This window comes from Strongyloides ratti (genome assembly GCF_001040885.1).
Source record: "Strongyloides ratti genome assembly S_ratti_ED321, chromosome : 2".
NCBI classification, from domain to species: domain Eukaryota; kingdom Metazoa; phylum Nematoda; class Chromadorea; order Rhabditida; family Strongyloididae; genus Strongyloides; species Strongyloides ratti.
The window spans coordinates 2,923,365-2,946,385 of NC_037308.1; the positions used below are offsets into that span (position 1 = coordinate 2,923,365).

The 23,021-nt window shown below is 22.0% G+C and overlaps 8 protein-coding genes across 8 annotated transcripts; 6 read left to right on the forward strand and 2 right to left on the reverse strand.

Moving 5' to 3' along the window:
* Window positions 1-317: 317 nt before the first annotated feature.
* SRAE_2000091800 (ATPase, vacuolar ER assembly factor, Vma12 family-containing protein) lies at window positions 318-2,559 on the forward strand (the record flags this gene model as incomplete). The annotated part of the gene is made up of 3 exons (XM_024651809.1): window positions 318-995; window positions 2,318-2,420; window positions 2,534-2,559. The coding sequence occupies 3 exons, from the start codon at window positions 318-320 to the stop codon at window positions 2,557-2,559; spliced, it is 807 nt and encodes a 268-aa protein (XP_024505448.1).
* An 83-nt stretch (window positions 2,560-2,642) lies between these two features.
* Window positions 2,643-3,098, forward strand: SRAE_2000091900 (Low-density lipoprotein (LDL) receptor class A repeat-containing protein; the record flags this gene model as incomplete). The annotated part of the gene is made up of 2 exons (XM_024651810.1): window positions 2,643-2,782; window positions 2,828-3,098. 2 exons carry the CDS (start codon window positions 2,643-2,645, stop codon window positions 3,096-3,098), a joined length of 411 nt encoding a protein of 136 aa, XP_024505449.1.
* A 1,636-nt stretch (window positions 3,099-4,734) lies between these two features.
* On the reverse strand, window positions 4,735-6,981 carry SRAE_2000092000 (Chromatin assembly factor 1 subunit A; the record flags this gene model as incomplete). The annotated part of the gene is made up of 5 exons (XM_024651811.1): window positions 4,735-5,100; window positions 5,151-5,651; window positions 6,095-6,353; window positions 6,553-6,608; window positions 6,670-6,981. The coding sequence occupies 5 exons, from the start codon at window positions 6,979-6,981 to the stop codon at window positions 4,735-4,737; spliced, it is 1,494 nt and encodes a 497-aa protein (XP_024505450.1).
* Window positions 6,982-15,037: 8,056 nt separating this feature from the next.
* On the forward strand, window positions 15,038-16,494 carry SRAE_2000092100 (Transcription factor, MADS-box domain-containing protein; the record flags this gene model as incomplete). The annotated part of the gene is made up of 3 exons (XM_024651812.1): window positions 15,038-15,091; window positions 15,147-15,705; window positions 15,749-16,494. 3 exons carry the CDS (start codon window positions 15,038-15,040, stop codon window positions 16,492-16,494), a joined length of 1,359 nt encoding a protein of 452 aa, XP_024505451.1.
* A 273-nt stretch (window positions 16,495-16,767) lies between these two features.
* Window positions 16,768-18,505, forward strand: SRAE_2000092200 (Bystin; the record flags this gene model as incomplete). The annotated part of the gene is made up of 5 exons (XM_024651813.1): window positions 16,768-16,803; window positions 16,948-17,016; window positions 17,080-17,354; window positions 17,399-18,107; window positions 18,149-18,505. The coding sequence occupies 5 exons, from the start codon at window positions 16,768-16,770 to the stop codon at window positions 18,503-18,505; spliced, it is 1,446 nt and encodes a 481-aa protein (XP_024505452.1).
* A 150-nt stretch (window positions 18,506-18,655) lies between these two features.
* SRAE_2000092300 (39S ribosomal protein L3, mitochondrial) lies at window positions 18,656-19,819 on the forward strand (the record flags this gene model as incomplete). Its single annotated transcript, XM_024651814.1, has 1 exon — window positions 18,656-19,819. The coding sequence occupies one exon, from the start codon at window positions 18,656-18,658 to the stop codon at window positions 19,817-19,819; it is 1,164 nt and encodes a 387-aa protein (XP_024505453.1).
* Window positions 19,820-20,651: 832 nt separating this feature from the next.
* Window positions 20,652-21,422, forward strand: SRAE_2000092400 (F-box domain and B30.2/SPRY domain and SPla/RYanodine receptor SPRY domain and Concanavalin A-like lectin/glucanases superfamily domain and SPla/RYanodine receptor subgroup domain-containing protein; the record flags this gene model as incomplete). The annotated part of the gene is made up of 1 exon (XM_024651815.1): window positions 20,652-21,422. One exon carries the CDS (start codon window positions 20,652-20,654, stop codon window positions 21,420-21,422), a length of 771 nt encoding a protein of 256 aa, XP_024505454.1.
* A 148-nt stretch (window positions 21,423-21,570) lies between these two features.
* SRAE_2000092500 (26S proteasome non-ATPase regulatory subunit 13) lies at window positions 21,571-22,801 on the reverse strand (the record flags this gene model as incomplete). Its single annotated transcript, XM_024651816.1, has 2 exons — window positions 21,571-22,651; window positions 22,698-22,801. 2 exons carry the CDS (start codon window positions 22,799-22,801, stop codon window positions 21,571-21,573), a joined length of 1,185 nt encoding a protein of 394 aa, XP_024505455.1.
* Window positions 22,802-23,021: the final 220 nt, after the last annotated feature.

The following is a 23,021-nucleotide window of genomic DNA, read 5'->3' on the forward strand; positions in this document are numbered from 1 at the left end:
TATTTAGTTTACATAGAAAAACCCAATTGTAATAATCTATATTTATATAGATCACATAACTATTAAAGAGCATATCATATTAAAAATTACAAAATAAAAGGAACATTTCCCAAAACGTATATTATCAGTTTCTTCTTGGGAGTGATTTATCATTTTGTTTTATTATTTATTGATAATATATTTATATTCACCCTTCTTTACAAAAAAAAAACTTTTTCTATATTAATATTTTTAACTTTTAATGGGAATTTAATGATTTTTGATATCCAAAAAAAAAAAATAATATATACTTTTTAGGTAACTAATAAATAATTGAAATGTTTTATCAAATAGAAAATAAAAAAGAACTTGAAGAACTTTTGAAAAATGAAAGTTGTAAAGAAGCTAAGAATTTTTTAAAACAAGATGAATATACATTGTCAGATATTAAAAAACTAAAAGATTCATTACCAAAAGATTTTCCATTTTACAAAATACTTGATATTTTTACTTTTTGTAAACCAAAAATACACGTGACAAGTGAAGATTTTAAAAAATTGACTGAAAAATTAAAAATTGAACAAGAAAATAAGGCATACAGAGAGATGACAAAGGAAGTTGACTCATCTCAACATTTTGGAAAATTTGATTTAATGTCTGACTTTGGAAAAGAATTAAAAGAAGTCAACCGTCAGGGAATTGCCATTTTTAATACTCTTATTACAGTGGGTGGTTCATTTGCCTTTGGATTTTATGGAATAACTTTTATGTATCCAGGTTTAAATTTATCTTTCGAAGTACGTTTAATAATTGGCCTTATCATTGCTACAGTAGTCTTTTTTGCTGATTTATATTTTATCATAAAAAATATGGATGGAAAAGAGATAACTAAAAGTAATAAAATGTATAAAAGAAGAAAAAATGTTAATATTAGTGAAAAAATATTATCAAGTCAAAACAGTGACAAAAATGAAAAAAGTGACAAAAATGAAAAAAGTGGAAAAAATGAAAAAAATGTAAAAAATGAAAAGAAGAAAAAAAATTTGTAAAGAAATATTTATGTAGAATAATTGAAAAAATGTTTGTAGAAATGATTTAGAATAATAATTTTATTTGTAAAAAACTTTATTATAATTTAGTTTAATTAGTATAACAAATCATGTATATAAATTTTATCTGAATTAAACTCGAATCAAAGAACATAATTTTATTCTGGAAAATAAAATTACACAATTTGAAATTTAATTTATTGTCTAAAATATATATTTATATTGAAAAAATTGGATAGTACTTAAAATTTGATTCAAGAAATTTGAATATATTATTTAAAAAAAAGAAAGTTTGTTTTGTTATATTAACATGATTTTTTAAACTATAATTATTTACAATTAAAAGTGTAATTATTGATATAAAAATGTGTCATTTGTAAATTTATTTTGTTTATAAATTTTTCTAGTTGCTTACTTAATAAAAGTTACAAATAGTTTATATAATTTTAAACGTTGTAGATACACTTGATCTGTAATTCTATTTACCATAAATTGTTTTTATAATTTTAAAATGTTTTATATTTTGTTTAAATATTCTAAAAAAAAGCGTAATATTAACAGTTAAAGTTGAATTGCTTTTTAAATTATATTTTTCAAAAATCTGTCATATGCAATTTATCATAGTTTTTTTTTTTTATAGTTTTTAAAATAAGATTTTACTGATATATAAAGATATAAATTAATTTTATAACTTTATTTTACAATTTTTGATTTATGATATTTTCTTATATTTTGATAAAAAAAATATGATTCCTTATAAGTTGTATTTTAAAATTATTAAAAGTTATAAATTAAAAATATTTTTTTATAATATACATATATAATTGCTATGATGCTGCTTATATTTGAAATGATATGTTCCAGAAAAATTACTTCTTTTTTTTTTATCCAATAATAAAATATTATTATTATAAATATTTTTAAATAATAAATAAACTGTTAAAAAAAAGAGGCATTGAATTATATCTATTGCAATTAAATTATTGGAACAATAAACATTGTACATATTTGTTAATAAATTTTTAGTTTGATAAATATTGTTACATAAGTCTTTAAAATAAATAATATCAAATTGCATATGTTAAAAAAAATAATTGTATATTGACTTTCTCTAAGTTAGTATTTTTTTTACTTAACACTTTTTAAATGGGAAAAGTAAAACTAAAATTTAAAAACCACGAGAAAATTGGCCTGTAGAATGTTATGTTAATATTGATAAAAATGTCCTAATAGTTTTATATAGAAATGATAGAATAAATGTATTAATTTAAAATATTGAATAGGCATAGAAAGAAAGAAATATACCAAAAGTAGTTTGTATATGGCATCAACTATATATTCCTTATGCTTACAATAAATACTTTGGACAAATTTTTATATATTTAACAAATTGTATGTTCTTTTTTTTTATTATTTTTTTAAATAAGATAAACTTTTTATCTTGAAAATCTTTATTTTTCCAATTAATTAGCTTATCAATAGTAAACATAATTTTATTTTTACAGATAACAATAATAAAAAAATACTTTAAAATAAGTATCAAGAAAAAGTACACGAATGATATTAATTATCATATTGTCTATTTTTTCATCTGCATTTGTAGTAAAAACACAAATGTATGATGTTCAATATTCTGCATGTAGCTCTCCATTTCAATGGAAATGTGACTCAGGAGAATGTATAGCACAATATGATTTATGTGATGATATTCCTCAATGTGATGATGGTTCTGATGAAATGTATTGTAATGGAAGGTATGAAAAATTTTTATTATTTAAAATAAAATTATTTTATTTTAGAACACATCCAACAACAGAACGTTTAACAAATATTGGTGTGATAAATGATAATATTAATCAAAATAATAATACATCCAATATTTGGAAACTTTCTCGTTACTCCTTCAATAATCATGTTTCAATTATTGGCATTATATCAATTATTATTGTAATAATATTTTATATTATTATATGTAGACAACGACGACGTTCCCTCAATCATAATTTTAGAAAAAGTGATATAATTGCTGAAGATGAGGATGAATTATTAATTAATTCAATGTATTCATAAATTATTACACCATATGTATATATATTTTTTATATTAAAAAAAAAATAAACAAAAAGTGTTTATCCATAATTTGTTTCTCTTTTATAAGTAAATAAACTGCAAAAAAAAAAAGAATTTTAAATTGTATATTTAAATTGACAAAAGAAAAATGTGGTTGATATATCTATAGAAACAAATATAACTGATAAAATAAATAAATATGTATTGCAAGATATTCGTTTAATTACTTTTTATTATATTTTAAAATACACAAAAATACACGTCTATATATGTTATACGATACAAAAACGTTATAATTAAAAATGAAAAGGACATTTTTTTTTGTTTGTTATAAAAAAATAATTATCATAAATACATAACATATTCTTTAAATAGCTCCAGAAAACGTAAAATATATGATATCATTATAAAACAATATTTAATAACTATTGCCTCTGGATACCACAGGAAGTTGCCAAATTTAATATTTGAAAGATTTTTCTTAAATTATTAATAATACAATGATTTATTAAAAATAAAGTACTTAAAATAGCATCAAATTTATAATAAAAAGTATTTTATTATTTTAATAATAAAGACAAAAAAAAATAATATAACTATTAACATTAAAGAATCGGACTAGTATTAGAATAAACTCTGAAATCTAAATATGATGTGCCTTAAAGTTTTCTATATATTCCCTAAAAAAACGCATGTTAATAACTTTATTGTAAAGAAAGTTATTAAGAATTTTCTAAAAATACTTTAATTTCAAAGCTTAATGTTAGAATCCGATATTCTAAAATGAAATTTTTTTGAAGAAAATTATACTTCTAGTTATTTTGTTATTATAATTAAAAATTGTTATAAACTTTTTTTTATTAATTTTACTTTTTTTTAAATCAACTTTCCCTTTTGTTATCAATTCATATTTTTACCCATTTTATTTGTTTATTATAGATTTACTTTGTTAGCTAATATATAACAGTTTTAATTTAATATGCGCTACTTTTCTAACAATCAATTATTTAAGTTTGTTAAATTATTGTATATTAAAAACTTGACTGTTAATGTACACCGCTAAATTCATGGACTTCCAAATTACTATTTTTAAAGAATTTTTTTTTAAATATGGTTCAGAAGAAAGTAGTCTTTTTTTGAATCCGGAATTAAAATCTTAAAATGTAATTTTTGAAAAAATTATTAATGCTTTTCTAAAAGTTGTACATTTGTAAGTATTATGTCAAAATCCGATTTTTAAGGATAAAAATTTTCTTTTATATTATGTAGAGACAAAAACCACATTGTTGAATTATATTTTTTACAGCTAAAAATGATTTTTTTTGTTTATTTGAAAGAGCACAAAAGACTACATACTTATATTCTCTCCATCATTATATAGAAAAACTTAGTGTTTATAAAAGGTTATAATTGATTAAAGGTATAAATTACATTAAAATTAATACAACATATTTCAAGATACTAACTTAATCGTATAGGAAGAAAAACATAGTTTAAAGTAGTCTTTACTTTATTTATAAATGATTTTTTAAAAAAAAATAATTAAAAACATAAAAAAAAACAAAAGAAAATTTCACAGTTTTATTCCTTGCCTACATATCTATAGGATTCTGAAACAATTAATTGTTAAAAATTTTTAGTTAACTTCATTGCAATCATTTTTTAATTCATCTTCTTTTTGAATAAATGAACTCCAGTCAAAAATTATAGATCTGATAATACCTGGAGGTAAATTATTATAATCTAAATCATCTGATGCTATATATGATGGACCATAAATAACTGGAATTAATTTTTTACTTTTAGTTTTTTTCTTTTTATCTTGTATAGTTTGCTCCCATTCTTTTTTTACAAATTCAGCTCTTTTTTTATTACTAATTTTTGAAATTTTGTTATCTGAACCAATATCATCAGCTTCAGATTGTCCTTCATCTTCTGATAAATATCCTGGTTCAACAAAAAATGCTTTTTCATCGTCATCATCAACATCACAATCTTCTTCCTAAAAATAGAAATTGTTATAAAATAAAAACATATTAACTATAACAGTACCTCATCTGTTTCATCATCACTTCGACATTCATCTCCTTCAGCTTCTTCTTCCCACTCATTCTCAGATAATACCTCATAATCTAAATTATCATCCATTGCGAAAGGTCTCCGTCCAGTTATAGTCTTAGATTTCTTTCTAAAAGTTCCAAAATATGGAGGTCGATAGCTATCAGCAAACATATAATATTTAGCTTTCATTGGAATCTTTTCAACATATGTTTTAAAACTTTTTTTTTTAATAAGACTTAAATAGTCTGGATAATCATCATTAATGGTAAATTTTAAAAAATCGTCATATTTCTCATCACATAACATTTCTCTCCTATTTATTGGAGCCATAGTTGTACCTTCTTTAATATAAAAAGGTTGAAACCCACCAATCTCAACATAACAATTATCTTTATCATTTTTATCATCATCCTTCTCTTTTTCCTGTGACGTTGCTTTATTAAGAAATTTTAACAGTATTTCTGACTGTAATTTTTCTTTTTTTTGTTTAGCCTACAACAATTACAAAAAAAATAAATATTATAAAAAGAACTGAATTAATATAATTTTTCAGGAGAGTAAAAAATTTTTTGTGTAAATATTTATCAAGGGGATAAAATTATATTTAAACATTATAAAATATTATTGTGACTTGTTCATAAATCAATTTTGAATGTTACCATTTTTATTGTTCCTATATAAATTTATAGATATTTTGAAGCATCATTTCCCTATTTATTATTTTTTTTTTAAAAAATATTTTCTCTCGAATATGTGAGACAGTGTATGTGTGCGAATAACAAACTAGATAAAAATAATCTCAAGTGTAAACTTTTATATAAAACACCTGCTTAGATGTATAAAAGTTAATCTTATATTTGAAGATATTTTAAATGAGAGTCAAATATTATTGTATATTTTCTATATATTTTATTTATATTCTAACATTAACTTACCTCTTCTTCTTGACGCTTTGCAAGTTTTTTAGCTTCCTCTTCTCTCTTTTTAGCTAACCTTTCCATTTCCTTTTTAGCTTCTATTTCTTCACGTTCCTTTTTCTTAGCTAATCTTTCCTCTTCTCGTTTTTTTCTGGCTTCCTCCTCTTCTTGACGTTTCTTAGTGCGTTCAAATTCTTTTGCTTGCCGTTCCTCCTCTTTTTTTTTTTTAATTTCTTCTTCCTCCTTTTTCTTACGAGCCCTTTCTTCTTCACGTTCTCTGTAAAAATTATATTATATATTATAATTATTTCACTTTTATTTTAGTTATTAAAAACTTTATAACATGCTTATGATATAAGATTTGTTATTTATTTATATCGACCAATAATTAATTATTTTATTCTGTAACATCTAATTGCCAATCTTGCCATTATCTCATTAAGATCCTATTTATATATTTCTTATATAAAACATACCTAGCAATACGTTCTTTCTCTAATTTTTTTTTCTCCGCAACTAATTCACGTTCTTTCTAAAAAAAAAATTTTTTTAATCAATCTTTTAGACATCTATTATTAAATAAAAAAACAAACCTTCATTTTTTCTTTTTCTTGTCTTCTTATTTCCTTTTCCTCTTTACTTAATTTTTTTCTTTTAAAATCTGAGACAGGTGTAGTTCCAGGTGTTACATCTGTGTAGAAACTTTCGTCATTAATATTTTTCAAAGGAGATGATTGTAATAACTCTGGTGTAGGATAAGTTTCATTGCAAATGTCCTCCTCTTGAGAAACAACATCCAACTTTAATTTTTTTATAGGAGTTTCTAGCATATCACTTGTTATACCATCTGACAACATTGATGGTTCACGTTTTCCAAGTGTTGCTTTGATTACAAACTTATCCATTCAATGAAATCTAAAATTACACAAATATTAATCGTCTTTTATTTCAACCTTTAGAAAAAAAAAAGTAGTACTTTGTTGAAAAAAAATTAGTCTTTTTGTAAGTAAAATTCAAAATACATTCTAAAGATCTAAAGTTATTTAGAAGTAAAAAATTTAAAAAAAAAAAAAAAAACTTTGAATTTATTTGCTTTATAAATACAATGGCTTTCTTAGAAAACCACCTTTTCCCTGATATATTTTCGTCGTAAGAATAACTGTACATTTTTTTTGGTAGAATGTTATATTAATTTTGTACTTCTTTTAATGGATTGCCTAATGTTATGCACGTGAATTTACCAAGTAAAATCATAAGTTTGTTAGTTTTATATACAAAAATTGTTAACAATTAAAACAATCAAAATAATTTTAACTTTCTTTTTTTGTTCAAAAAGATTAACTATAAATGAAATATTAGGAGGAAATATTTTAAGGATTTTAATGACATAAATATCTATAATATTTAAATATTAACATAAACAATTCCAAAGTAAAAAATTATTTTAATTAAAATTAAATAATACATTTTCACTTTTTTTTTTTAATCATAAGAAGTGAAACCTAATTTTCTATAATCAAATAAAGTATTTATAAAAAATTTAAAAAGTTTATTAAAATATTCATGTATATATGTATAAAATATCTATAATTACGGCGTTACTTTTATTTTAAAAGTACACATTAATTATTAAACAATTAGTTTATATTTAATTATGAAAAAAATAAAAATATAATACATTTGTTAGAAAATTGCTTTATTTTGATTGAAAAGATATCTTCTAGAACTTCTATGGTAATTTAAACAAAAATTTTTAATCTATTATTATCATGTTTTACATATTGAATCATTTTTAAATATCATGAAACCACTTTACTAAAATATTTTATTTTACTATTATATTTCTATATAAACTATATTTTTTGTTTATTATAAAATGTTGATCTGATTTTTAGTGTAAACATAAAAATTTTATTAATTATTATATCACACATTTTTAACTATAAGATGTTTCTTCATTACATGATCTGTCATTTATGCTATTTTAACTAAAATATTTTTGTTACATTTGTTTATAATATTTTTCTTGATGTGTTTATATTAATTGTACGGGTATGGTTGAAATAAATATATGGTAGTTTGTATGAAGAGTAAAATTGTACATATATATATTTACATGCATACATATTTTATACGTCTGAAGAATGGTAGGGTTATTAAAATATATAAATGTTTATAGTGCTTTTTATATTTTAAAACTTACTAATATTTGACATAACTTTGATTAATTTTAATTATCCCTGCTATTTTTTTTTTTTTTTTTTTTTGTGAGCTATAAAATTGTATATTTGATTTACCAAAATAATTAAAATGACGATATTAAAAATAAATTTTTTTTTTTATCTATAATATATTAATATTCAATTCTATTGTATATAATATATTATTATAATAAAAAAAAAAAAGGTGTATATACATATCATTATACATATATTATATTATTATATGACTAATTATTAATATTATATCAGCAAATTACTTTAAAATTGCCAATGATTCTTATTTCTTTTGCAAAAAAAGTATATATATATATATATATTTAATTTTTAAATAATACTTTTATAATTAAAAAATTTTTGTAGATGATTCATGAAGTGATAATAGATTTTATGCAAAGATATTTTAGATATGCATGTTTAATGTAATAGAACTGAATAAATACATGTAATATTATATAAGTATTTATTTACATGTGTATTAAATAATTTTTTTTTTAAATAATGAGCTTTATGACAAATTCTTATTGATATGCTTTTGCCATAAATTTTAGAAAGCTGTTAAAATTATCATTTAAAAAATATTTTTTTTTTTATTTTATTTATGGTAATTCTACGTTATTTGAAATAATATTTTAAAAAAAAAAGAAAATAATCATTGTATTACTTTAAAAAAAAAATTTTTTTATATTTTATTCTATTTTTTAAAATTTTTAAGCACTTTTATCATTTAAAAATATTTTTGTATCAGTTTTTTTTTTTTCTTGATTGTATAATATAATGTTTCAAAACAAGTTTAGATTTTCAAATTTGTGATGTTTGGTTTATTTATAGTTTATATAGTATTTTGATAAATGCTACTATATAGAAGAATAGTGCTTAGGGATTCAAGAGGGAATGTACTGAATGTGAGAAACATTTTTTCGTTTTGCTTAAAGTTGCACTTAACTGACATAAAGTAGATGGATATAGATATATTAAGTTTGAGTGAATAAATATTTTTATATGTATAGAAAATGTTATGTATATATTTGCATGGATAATAATGTTAATATTAGAGATTGTTATGTAAGAGGTATCTAAATTTCAGAAGATAATAGTTATTAAAAAAAATAAGTAAATGATGTTTGATAATTATAAGTAGTGTAAAAATATGAAAAATTTTTGGAATATAATGAGGATGTTATAGAAAAATATTAGAGAAATCACTATCTAATAATGATAAAGTAGGTTTGAGATTAAGTAGTTAATGGATAAAAAAATATGATGTTTTGTTTGAATAATATACTTAAAGTATGTACAACAGTATCTTTATCAACAAAAACATAACTTATATTCTTTACTTATACTCCAATAACCTTCTTAACAGCATCCGCTACCTGTTTATTTTGTGTTATTTTCCCTTTCTATATAATTACAGTAAATTTTTCTTCAAATTTGACAAAAAATTATTCTTAAGTGAGGTATGTTGATTCATTTATGCTCTCACTAGAAATCACACACATAAATATGATGGTCGCCTTAATAGAAATGATTGTGTCTTTTTGTCGTTGTTTAGGACCTCGAAAAAGAGATTCGCGCACAATTCAAATAAATGATGAAAGATATTATTTATATTTTAGAAAAAATTTTATATTGTCATTATATATTCAACTCCCAATGGCTCATATAGATTTTTCAATACAGTCTCTCTTTAATTTCTTACCCTTCTAATAAATGTCTGTCCAATATTTATATATACAATAGATGAAAACTTTTGAAGAAAACTTACTTTGAAAAAAGACTGGTATATGTGAGTATTTTTAAACTTTTTAAACTGTCCTATCTCACTCTCTTTTAAAGTAACCTTCTAAGAAAAGTAAGAATAATATATTGCGGTGTAGTTATCCATATCTCTCTATCATTTCTTACTTCTATATATATTTTATTTACTCTATATTTAAGCTGCCAATACTCGAAATAACTTTAAAATATTTCAATCGTCGCGATAAAATAGAATTAACTACTTTTTTGTTTCCTATTTTACTCAATTGAATAAAATAAAGGTAATTAAATGTAATATGTAAAAGAAGCACACTATAAAATATTAGTTGTATATTATTGTGATAAGATGTTTTAAAGTATTCTTGCGCACTAAAGTGATATCATGATCGTTATTTTTAATCTATTAAAATTGTTCAAATGTCACTATTAAAAACAAACTTTAAAATGATTTATTATATTAAATTTTTTCTATATACATAATAATATTTACATCATTCTTTACTTGATTAAATTTATAATGATATTTTATTGGTAAATAATAATCAAATGATAATTAAATGATATATCTTAAAATAAATCATATATTTTAATCTTTATACATAATATGTTATACTATGACATAATATGATAATTAATTAAATATCACACTAATTTTTGCCATTTTTTTTATTGTACTTAAAATTATGTATTTATTGTACTTTAACAAAAATTTTTACTCATTCGTAAGTATTATAAGATTTTTTAAGTAGTTATAATATTATTAATAAATATTAAATAGTATATGTTAATATAACAAAAAAAAAATTTTTATGTATAGTCAATTTATATTATATACCTACATATTTGTCACACAAGTATTATAACTTCTAATTTATATTAAATGAAATACGCACTATATATTTTTTACTATTTTTTTTTTTTTCTCATTACGTCAACTTAGGTAAGAAATATGTTTTAATGTAACTCAATACCTTTATAATATAGAAGCTTATTTTATGATAACTAAAATATTATATAAATTTATCCATATATTATCTGTTTATCTATCAATTAATGACATTTATATACATAAATGTATATTTAAAATGAAAAAAAAAATAATTCTTTTTATTTTTTTTTTTATTTATTTTTTTTTTGTTGCCAAATTTAGTTATATTATGTGCCAAAATCATACTACTATAAAGTTTCAAAAATATATTAAATAACTATCCAGGTATGAATAAAGTTTTATATTCATTGAAGTGTAAAAATGCGTAGGTTAAAAGAAATGTAATCTAGTTAAATTAAGAAATTTTATTTATCAAAAAATTTTTTATCTCTTAAATTTTAACATAACATAACATTTTCCAATATTAGTATTCATTTAATAATTTTTATTACTTTTTATCATTATAAAAATTAAAAATCGCATTTTTAAAGTAAGAAACATTTTATTACATCTATCTTTTCTTATTATATGTAGAAAAATTAAAATTTAACAAAATATATAGAAAAATTTCCTGAGGCTTTATCTAACTCCGTCAGTTCTTTTTACTGAACAGATAAAATATATACAATATGTTGTTATATATGAATTATATATGTAAGAATGTTAATGCCATAGTAAGAAAAAGATTTGTCAGTTAGTTATAATATTAAATGTTGAGCATGATAACAATTTCCCTTAGTTTTTATGTTTAAACTTTTTATTTGTAAAAAAAAAAAAAAAAGAAGTTATTTTTATATCCAATAAATGTTATTTTGGAAAGGACAGACATATAAAATGACGCAGAAAATTTATTTCCGGTCCTTTGATGGTGATATTCATTTAATTAGATAATTAAAATGTTTTTAATATTATCTCATTTAAGCTATTTGTTCTTTAAATTTTCATTCATATATTTAGTATGAAATGTTAAGAAAAACTATTTGATTAAGCATTGATACACATCTTTTTTTTTTTTTAGATATACTTAATTTTATGTAAATACAAATTTTTTTTTTTATTATTAAAAAAGATATCTTTATATATATATTTTCAATTATATTATTTTGTTCTCTAATATTATTTTAATATATTAAACTGTCTACAATACTAGAAAAAAAAATGATTTATAATTAGAAACAAGATTTCCAAAAATAAATTTTTAGTATTACATATTTAGTAATCAGTATCATGTTTCTTTCTATCAACTTCTATTATCAAACCACTTTATATGTATTGTTAAAAAGAAATATTAATTAATAGTTTGATTAGTTGTTAAGTTTCCGTCAGCCATATAGTTCAATTTTAGAGATCACCAAAGACAAGATCAAGTATGAAATTATAAGGTTGTCGTGTGCATGTATCACGAGTTGTTTGCCCTTTGTATTAGCCATAATAATATAACCTTGATTATTGTGATATTTTATTATAAGCATTTTTAATGTAATATTTTTATAAATTTTTATGTTGTCTCGGAATGTGGAGCAACAAAATAATTACAGTACATTTTTTTTAATATATAAATATATACATTTATATTTATTTATTTTGATTTCTTTTGATATACTTATTTATACATGCGTATGTCTATAATGAAAAATAATATAAAAAGAACTTTTTTTATAATTTTTACGTAGAGACAAATTAATTATTGCAACATGTTTTTATACTTATATTAATAAATTGGTGATATGATATATAATAAGAATTAAAATATAACATCCTAATTATAAATCTTGATGACGTTACTTAATATTATATTCAATTACTCAAGAAATTAAATAAATTTTAAAAGTAGAAAAATTTTTATATTCATGTGTCACGTAATATGAGATTACTTAAATATATATAATTTTGATTATTTATGAGATTTATCAATTAACATTTTTATTTTAAAATAATTATAATAATGTTTTTAAGGTACATCTGACATAAAAAAAAAAAATTTGTCCTATTGATAGATGTATAGGTAAATTACCAATTGTTTAATATCTTATTCAACATTATATATATATATATATATATTATTTTGAGCTTACCTTAACATAATAATGCGTGTGAAGTGTAATATTAACTTTATAGCCATTTGTTATTTTTATTTTCTAATCGTTCAAATTTTTTAAAACATAAAATGTTATACAAAATAATTTGTTGATTTATTTTTTGGAAATAAATTATATTCAATAACGCGAAATGAAGTATTTGTAAGAATCTCAATATTTACATTTTGCATGCATAAGTATTTGACGAAAGTATGGTACATATTATTGTCAAAATAACAACTCACCACATTCATTCTTTGATATTTTATATTTTTGTTAAATTTTTATAAAAAAAAAAAAATTTTTTTTTAATGTCTTGTAATGTTAATTTTTAAATCAGTGCATTAAAAAGACAAAAGCCTTATATCATATATATATATATATATATTGAAAACTAAACTAACTCTTTAACATTTTTATCGACATTCCCACACTCTTCAGTTTAAACATTTTTCGAAACTTACTAACTTTTTGATATTATATTACGATTTCGCATTTTCTATTAAAAAGATAGCTTTCTCCACAAATATTTTAAATAAAAAAATATTATGTGATTATAAAGTTTCAAAATTTATTCACGTGGTCATTAAAATAATAACTTTTGTTTTTAATATTTTTGTGGAAGCATTTAGCCAATTACTTGATGATAACAGACATAATTCATATTTTTATATTACCAAAAAAAAAATTTTTTTTAATATACTTTTTTTTTTTATTAACCACCCAGAAGTTTATATTATAATATTTTCAGTTATATTATAATAATATTTAAATTTTATTTATTGTTTTGAAACATATTTTGTAATACATATAAAGTAAAAAATTAAGACCTAAATTATAAATATTTCATCATTAAATGAAAATCGTTTATAAGTTTGTTTATATATATATAAAAGTTTTGAAGGTCGTGCATATATAAGATTTATGTCAAGAAATGTATGGAAAAGGAAATAGTTTTTATAAAATTCTTTTAATATGAAATTAATATGTGAAAAGCATATAAAATGTATAACTTGATTATTTAAACATAAGGCTATTTTATAATATTACTTATATTTTTATATGTAAAATATTACCTTATTAAAAAAAATATTAATAATTTAATATTTCAAATATTTTAATATAAGATGCCAAAATTTATAAATGTAATATTTTATTTTTTTTTAATGATAAAAATAAATATAAATCACTAACTTTTTTCTTTAACTAATTTTTATTAATTTTCTTCTTTTTAATGTAAAATAACATTTTAAATATATATCTTCAGCTATTGTTTAAAATATTAAACATTGATATAAAAATCAAGAAATGTTTTAAGATTATAAAATTTACCTCATCTTTGATTCTTTTATCAATCAACACAAAATTTTTATTTTTTTTAATAACTAATATTATATAAAATTTCTCAATAACATTCTATATTATATTTAATACAAAAAAAAATATATATATATTTTATGAATTTTTTTTTGTATTATACAAATTAAATTATTTAGTTACTTTTATAGAAAAAATTATTATCCATTAAACTATTTTTAAATATTTTTTTTTTGTTCTTTTATTCATTAAATATATATTTTTAGTAACAATATTTTTTCCTTCAATACTTTTTATTTTGTAATATTGAGTAAAAAAATAATAACAATTTTTAATTTATTGTATTTATAAAAAAATATATTAGAAAATACCAGTGGTCTTCGAACAATTATATAATGATAAAAATATATTATCTATTTATGAATTGTAATATCAAGCCATTCTTATGTTATTCTATTCTTAATAACTGTCGTAATAATTATATATAATAAAAATAATTATGTTAAAATTTATAATTTTTTAGATTAATTTTTATTCTACGATTAAAATATATATACATTTATATATATATACATATACATTAATACACAACTTATTAAATATTTATATCAATAGTAAATTATTTTTTTTATAACCCATTACATTTTAATATATAATTATGGGTAGAAAAAAGATACAAATTACAAGAATTCAAGATGAAAGAAATCGCCAGGTTTGTTAATAATAATATTTTTTATATCATAAAAATTTTTTTACTGTACTTTTAGGTTACATTTACGAAACGTAAATTCGGATTAATGAAAAAAGCCTATGAACTTTCTGTTCTTTGTGATTGTGAAATAGCATTAATAATTTTTAATTCAAGTAATAAATTATTTCAATACGCATCAACAGACATGGATAAAGTTCTTTTAAAATATACAGAGTACAATGAACCACATGAATCTCGGACAAATAATGATATTATGGATGCACTACATAGAAAGGAAGGAAAAGGTGGAATGGGGATTGATTCTGATGATGAATCTCCAGGACCTTCTACTCCTATTAATTATTCATCAAATAATAATTCAAATAATGATTCTAGAGCACACTCAACATCAAATGTTTCCCCTCAAGGAAATTTGACACAATCTCAACAACAAACCATTAATACAATTGGTTCGCAGCAGTCTCAACTTTCACAAATAAATGGAGTACAAAATACAAATAATACAAATAGATTACAAAGTATGTTAGGATTTAATGAAGTTAATAATCTTCAACATTTTTTAACACCAAACAATTTTTTAAATCAAACATTTATGGGAACACATAATTATGAAGGTAAATTTAATATAAATATTATATATATAATATAATATTTTAGGTGAAAAAAGTATTTTTTCTTTAGCAAATCAAATGCCGTCAACTAGTGGTATTACTGGTTTTCAAACGGCAACAATTCCTTTTATGAATTCTACTAATGATTTACAACAATCACAAACATCATCTATTCACCCACAACAACAATCTCAACATATAAATACAAATTTAAATAATTCATCACACATAATCCCTTCATCGTCACCTATTCCAGTACCAAGACCTCCATCTCAACAACCAATAGTGAATAATCAAATGCAATCAAGTTTGATGTCATTAAATCACCAAATAAATGCATCTTCTCTTAATACTAGTGGTCGACCTCCATCAGCATCTTCATCTACTAATTGTCATTCCAATCAACAACAACAACATCATCCTCATCTAAACAATAATACTAACGGAAATATGATACATCCTCTTAATAATACAAATCAATCTACAACATCATCTACCATAAATTTAGGATTAAATCAAGCACAAATATCTTCTCAACAACATTTATTTCAAAATCTTCAACCCATAAATAAGAATAATGCTAATGTTATGATGGCTGCAGCATTAGCATGGAGTGACAATAGAGAAAGAAATAATGATGGTAAATTATTATTTAATAAACAACAACATAACAATGATTCTGAATCACCACCAGAAAAACAGAGACGCCTCTCTGGTTGGGGTGATCAAAGTCAAAATTTAATGAATGGTATTAATATAAAGGAGGAACTTATACAAGAAAATGGTTACTAAACTCAATATTATATTTTTTGGCATTTTGTATATTTTTACATGTAAATAGATTTTTTTTTTATTCACATATAATAGTAGGAAGATAATATATATTTATATCAACGAACAAATTATTTACACATCTATTAAAGACATTTTGTCTTTTACAATATTGAAAAGAAAACCTCCACAGAAGTATCTCCGGTTATTTTTTTGTTTATTTTTTTTTTTTTATTATTGTCATTTTTTTTTTATCAAAAGTATTTAGGTTCGCCGATTGTTGCTCAAAGTATAATGATTCTTTTTTCTGTAGAGCTATCGGGTTTATATGTTGTATATCATATAACAATATTTTTTAAATATTTCTATTGTCGTTGAATAAATTTTTTTATTTCCATTTGGTATTTTTATCTTCAAAAGATTATTTTCTTTTTAAATCATAATTTGAATATAAAAACTAGAAATCATTTTCAGTATACTTTAAATATCAACCTAACTTTTGCAAAGAATTTCTTTATTGCTTTTGGAATAATATTTACAAAAGTTAGTAAAAATTATTTTGTTTATAAATTTTTATTATAATTATCCTATTTTGTTTATTTAAAGATGGGTAAAAAAAATAAGCTCAAAGGTGCTGTTGGAGATATTATTGTAGGTCGTGAAGCTCCTTTAGATGAACAAATAAAAACATCAGTTCAAGGAAAACAAAAAAGTAATTTGCGCATAAAATCTAGAGAAATTAGAAGAGTTAAAAATGAAGAATATGTTAATGGAAAACTTTCAGCCAAAGTTTTAAAGCAGGCTAAGGAACAATTATTAGAAGAAGATGACATTGAAATTGAAAATAATAATAAAGATACTGTACCTGTTCCTATTTTTAGGTAAAGTATTTTTTTTAATATTTTATTAAAATTTTTTATTTTAGTAAACCACAAAAACAAAAAATAGGTAGTGATGATGAAGATTCTGAAGATGATGCAAATGATTATGAATATGAAGAAGAAATTATTGATATAGATCAAGAAGAGGAAGAAGCAATGAGTAAATTTTATATCAAAGAAAATAATGAGGAGAAGCGTACATTATATGATATAATTATGCAAAAAATTGAAATGAATAAAGAATCAATCCAAAAAGAAGTAAGATTTCAAGATTTTGATGACGTAACAGTAAAAGAGTTGGATGCAAAAGTAATTGAAATGTTTACTAAAGTAGGTGAAGTTATGGCTAATTATAGATCAGGAAAAATACCAAAAGCATTCAAAATAATACCATCAATGGTAAATTGGGAGCAAATATTGTCATTAACAAATCCTGAAAATTGGTCTGATATAGCATATCTTGCAGCCACAAGACTATTTACTGCTAACTTAAATGACAAAATGTGCCAAAGGTTTAATTATTTGATTTTACTTCCAAAATTAAGAGAAAGTATTTCAAAGGAAAAGAAGTTAAATTTTCATTTATATCAAGCTTTGAGGAAATCAGTTTTTAAAACAGCAGCATTCTTCAAAGGTATTATTATACCATTATGTGAAAGTGGAACTTGTTCTTTAAGAGAAGCAACTATTTTTGGTTCTATATTACACAAAGTACATATACCTGTTATGCATGCTTCAGCGGCCATGTTAAAAGTATGTTTACTTATTTTTGTTTTATAACTTATTATTTTAAGATTGCTGAAATGAGTTATTCTGGAGCTAATTCTTATTTTATAAAAGCATTTATTGAAAAGAAAATTACCCTACCATTTAGAGTAATTGATGGACTTGTTTTTCATTTTTTGAAAATGGAAACAGATACAAGAGACCTTCCAGTATTATGGCATCAATCTCTTTTGACATTTATAAAACATTATCGTTCTGACATTTCATCTGAACAAAGAGATGCATTAAGAAGTTTATTGAAAGTTAAAGTTCATCCAAAAATTACACCAGAAATTAAAAATTTATTGACATCAGCAGAATCTAGAAACATTGAAAGTGAAAAAAATATTCCTGATTATGTTTATGATGAATCTATGGAATTTTGATTTTGTCCTTTTATTGAGTTATGTTTTTTGTTAATTGTTATTGTTAAAAAAATTTATTGGAGTTTATTTAATATTTTGGATATATCCATTGATAATATATTATTATTTAAAATTTACCGTTAACTTTTTTATATATTTATAGGTTTATTAATGTTTAAATCTGTGGGGGAATTTATAAAATTTACAACATTTTTATCTCCAGCTTCAAAGAAAATTGTTGTAAGTCAAATTCGTGGTCGAAGAAGGACATTAACTCCACCACCATGGGTTCCACCAAAATATGAAAAAGTTACAGAACTTTTGGATTCTGAAAATGAATTTTTATTAAAAGAGATAAGTGAAATGGAAAAATCTGGATCTTTTGTAAGATCCAGTGTATCCTTACCAATTATTAATAATGAAAATGTAAAAAAAGAATGGACGCCAAATTCAAAAAGAGTTGGTTTGTTAGGAACAAAAATTGGAATGTTTCCACAGTGGTTAAATGATGGAACTCGGGTTTTATGTACTTTGCTCCATATTCAAGATAATCATGTCATATCAACAGTTAGTCCAGATGAATGGTTTACTAATTCAATTGTTGGTAAAAGAAAAGCATTTGGTAGATTTGGACCAATGTGGAAGGTAACAGTTGGAGCAATAAATGCAAATCCAAGGAAATTTACTTCCCAATATAGAAGAATGTTTGATTCTTTATCTATACCATGTAAATTAAAATTAGGTAGTTTTTTAGTAACAGAGGATGCTATTGTATCACCAGGAACTAAATTAGATGTTAGGCATTTTAATGTTGGACAATATGTTGCTGTAACTGGTAAAACAATTGATTGGGGTTTTCAAGGTGGTATGCATAGATGGGGTATGAGAGGTCAACCAGCAAGAGGAACAACTAAATCTCACCGTCGTATTGGAGCAGTTGGTTCTGTTGGAGATGCAAGAATTTGGCCAGGAAAACGAATGCCTGGTCATATGGGTTATGAATGGCGTACAGCATCTGGATTAATTGTTTTACGTATGAATCCTGATGAACAAGTTATGTATATTAAAGGTTGTGTACCAGGAGAAATCGGAGATGTATTACTAATAAAAGATTGTTTGCAACCTAAAAAAATTTCTTCAAATGTTCCTTTCCCAACGTTTAATGAAGTCACTATAAAAGATGATAAAGAAGATTTGATTCCAGGTCAAAATGATTTATATTATGAGAACGTTTTTAAAATGAATCAACCATCAATAATCTTTACATCAGAACATGAAACAAAAACAGCAGTTAAAGACAGAACAAAAGCTAAAATTGCTAAAGTTAAAAAATAATATAAGATTAACATATTCATTTTGTATATTGTTAGGAAACTTTTTATTTTATATTCTATACATTAATAAGTTATAAATAATGTTAAGTTTATTCTTATTTGAATTTACGACTTTTTTTAATTCTTATATTTTTTAAATAACAAATGTTGTATTTTAAAAAAAAAAATTCATTAAAACTAATTATTTTTAAACTACCAAACATATCTAAAATATAATAAATTATTAATAAAATAGTTTTTATCCAAAATTTTGTCGATTAGTGTATCATTTCAATATAAAATAATGTAAAATTTAATTTTTGAAACATTTTTCAAAAATAATTTCCATACGTTATTAAATTTTTAATAATTGTAAATTAATTTTAAAAAGTAATATTTAAAAAAAATACTACTTGTAATATAAAATATTTTAATATTTTTTACACTAGTAATTTAAAGAGCTCGTAGTATTTTTAGAAATACATTTAATCTTAATGTATACATAATGTTAAAGCTTATTTTGTATTTTAAATAAACATAAACAAATATAAATAAACCATATGTTTCTTCCTTAAAATATTATTGTATAATTATATTTTTCTATTATTTATTATTCTTTTTAATTTATATTATTTATATATATGTGTTTTAAAATAATATATTTGGAGTTGTGCCATTAATAATTATGTTAACAACCATATCTCCTATTGCTTAAAGTAACATTATAATGTTTTGAATCAATAAATATATACACATAATTTATTACATGTATAATAGCTATTTATTTATAAAAACTTTTTTTTTTTACATTTATCAATATTTAAAAAAATGTAACATAATATTTTAGGAGAATTATGATATATATTGAAGCTGAAAATTTACCTCAGTTTGTTTTACAAACTATATTTGCTTATTTATCATTAAAAGATATCCAATCTTGTATATTAGTTTGCAAAAGATGGAATATTATTATAGAACATTACAGTGATGCATTTTGGAAAAATAGATTTTTAAAATTAACTTCTAATACTACAGTAAAAGATTTAACAATGTTTAATATTTTTAAAAAACCAAGATCAAAAGTTAGAGCAATTAAATATTCTTGGAATCCCAAAGATAGTTCAAAAAATATGTTTGTGAAACCTAATGGTATTACTGTTCATAGACATCCTGTCGCACAAAGTACAGATGGAATAAGAGGAAATATAGGAGTAAAATCAGGAATTCATGCATGGGAAATAATATGGGAAGGACCACTAGGAACTGTAGCAATTATTGGTATTGCAACAAAACATGCAGCTTTACATTGCCCTGGTTATCATGCTTTACTTGGTAGTGATGACCAGTCATGGGGATGGAATCTAGTAAATGGTAATTTACAACATAATGGAGAAGTATTATGTACATATCCAAGAAGAAATAATGCACCTAAATATAAAATTGGTGAAAAAGTAAGAATGATTCTTGACTGTGACCAAGGACTACTATACTTTGAAAAAGGTCACGATTTCCTTGGAATAGCATTTGATGATATACCACCATTAAAATTATTTCCAGCAATATGTGCCGTCTACGGAAACACAGAGGTGAGCATGGTTTACATTGGTGCACCATTGGCTGGTTAAAAAGTTTACAATTAGTACATATTTTTATTATATTTATATTCAAATAAATACCACTAAATATTACTTTGTTTTTTATATCAATATAGCTCAAGGCATAATTTGAATTATAAACAGATAAAGAGTGTGGTAATAAATTATTTTATTGATATTAAAGTTCTGGAATTACATTAGATGATTCTCTAAGTTCACCTAAATTCATGTTGTATTCATTTTTCAATTTACATACTGTATCTCTCCAACCAGAATATTTCATTTGTAGATTTCCTAGATGTTCTCTTCCAAGACAACGAGGTTTAATCCATTCAAGGCTAAAAACTTTACCAACTTCATCAATTTTTCCTCTAATTAATTTCTTACTAACAGCTTTCATCAAAAGATATTCAACATCATTCAATGGAATATTACAATATGATACAAAAGCGTCATATGGTATTGTAGTTGTTGGAGAAGTAGATGTTAATTGAAGTGCAGCACAAAGTCTAATTTTTCTCTCTAATAATTCTGAAGAAATATTAAAAAGTGGTTTTGATTTGTAATTAGAATCATTGAAACTAACTAAATCACCATCAACAAAACAACGCACAAATGTATGAATCCAACGATTTTCAGGTGATAAATCAACTGCTTTATCATGAATAGGATGATTTAAACATTCTCCAAGATCATAAATATCAGGTGATAAAATAGCAGCCTCACACATAGAATAACTGTACAATTTTAAATTTTCGACATCAGTTAATTTACTGCTATCAGATACATTCAAATAATTTATGATAGCACGATAAAATTGAGTGTAATCTTGAGTTTGTCTATAAAATTCCATTAAAGAAAGATAATACCAGGACAAAACATCTGTTTTTCCTGGGCATGTTTCAACTAATTCTAAAACTTGAGCAATATATTCATCAGGTTTTGGTTCACCTTCTCCTGGTAAACCTCCTTTTTTTACATAAAATTCAATCTTTGTTGTCATAAGACGAATGACAGCAGTAACATCACTTTGATAATATTTTATAAGATCATCCAAAAAAGCGTAAGCTTCAGCTTTTCCAGCTCTATCAAAAATAGAATGAGCAACATATCGAGCGATTACAGCAACAGAATATGGAGCAAGAGTAGCTTTATATGTTAAAATAACACTGTTCCAGAACTCTTCCATATCCAATCCTTTTGAAAGTACATCATTCTTAAGAAATAATATAACACTTTGTGAAAATTGATGCCAATGTCTAAAATAAAGATAAAAAAATTTATTTAAAAAGCAAAAAAACATACTTTAAAGAATGAAGATTTAATAATTCTGACCATACTTTTTTCTGATCTTCAGTAATGCTTTCTTCAAGCTTTTTTGTAAGAAAACTATCAACTTTGTCAAGCATTTTTAATATTTTCTATATGATAAAATGAATATAGAGATCCAAAACGATGACTATAAGCACTTTACCAAAAGATGTTTGAAGTAGTGCTACTTTCTTCCCAAGACTAATTACAAATTCAAATGAAGAGTAAAAAATAATATATACAATATAAGATGGAAAAAAAGAAAAAAATAGTATCAGTTATCAAATGGGTTTTATATTTCTTACATAGTGGTGTAAT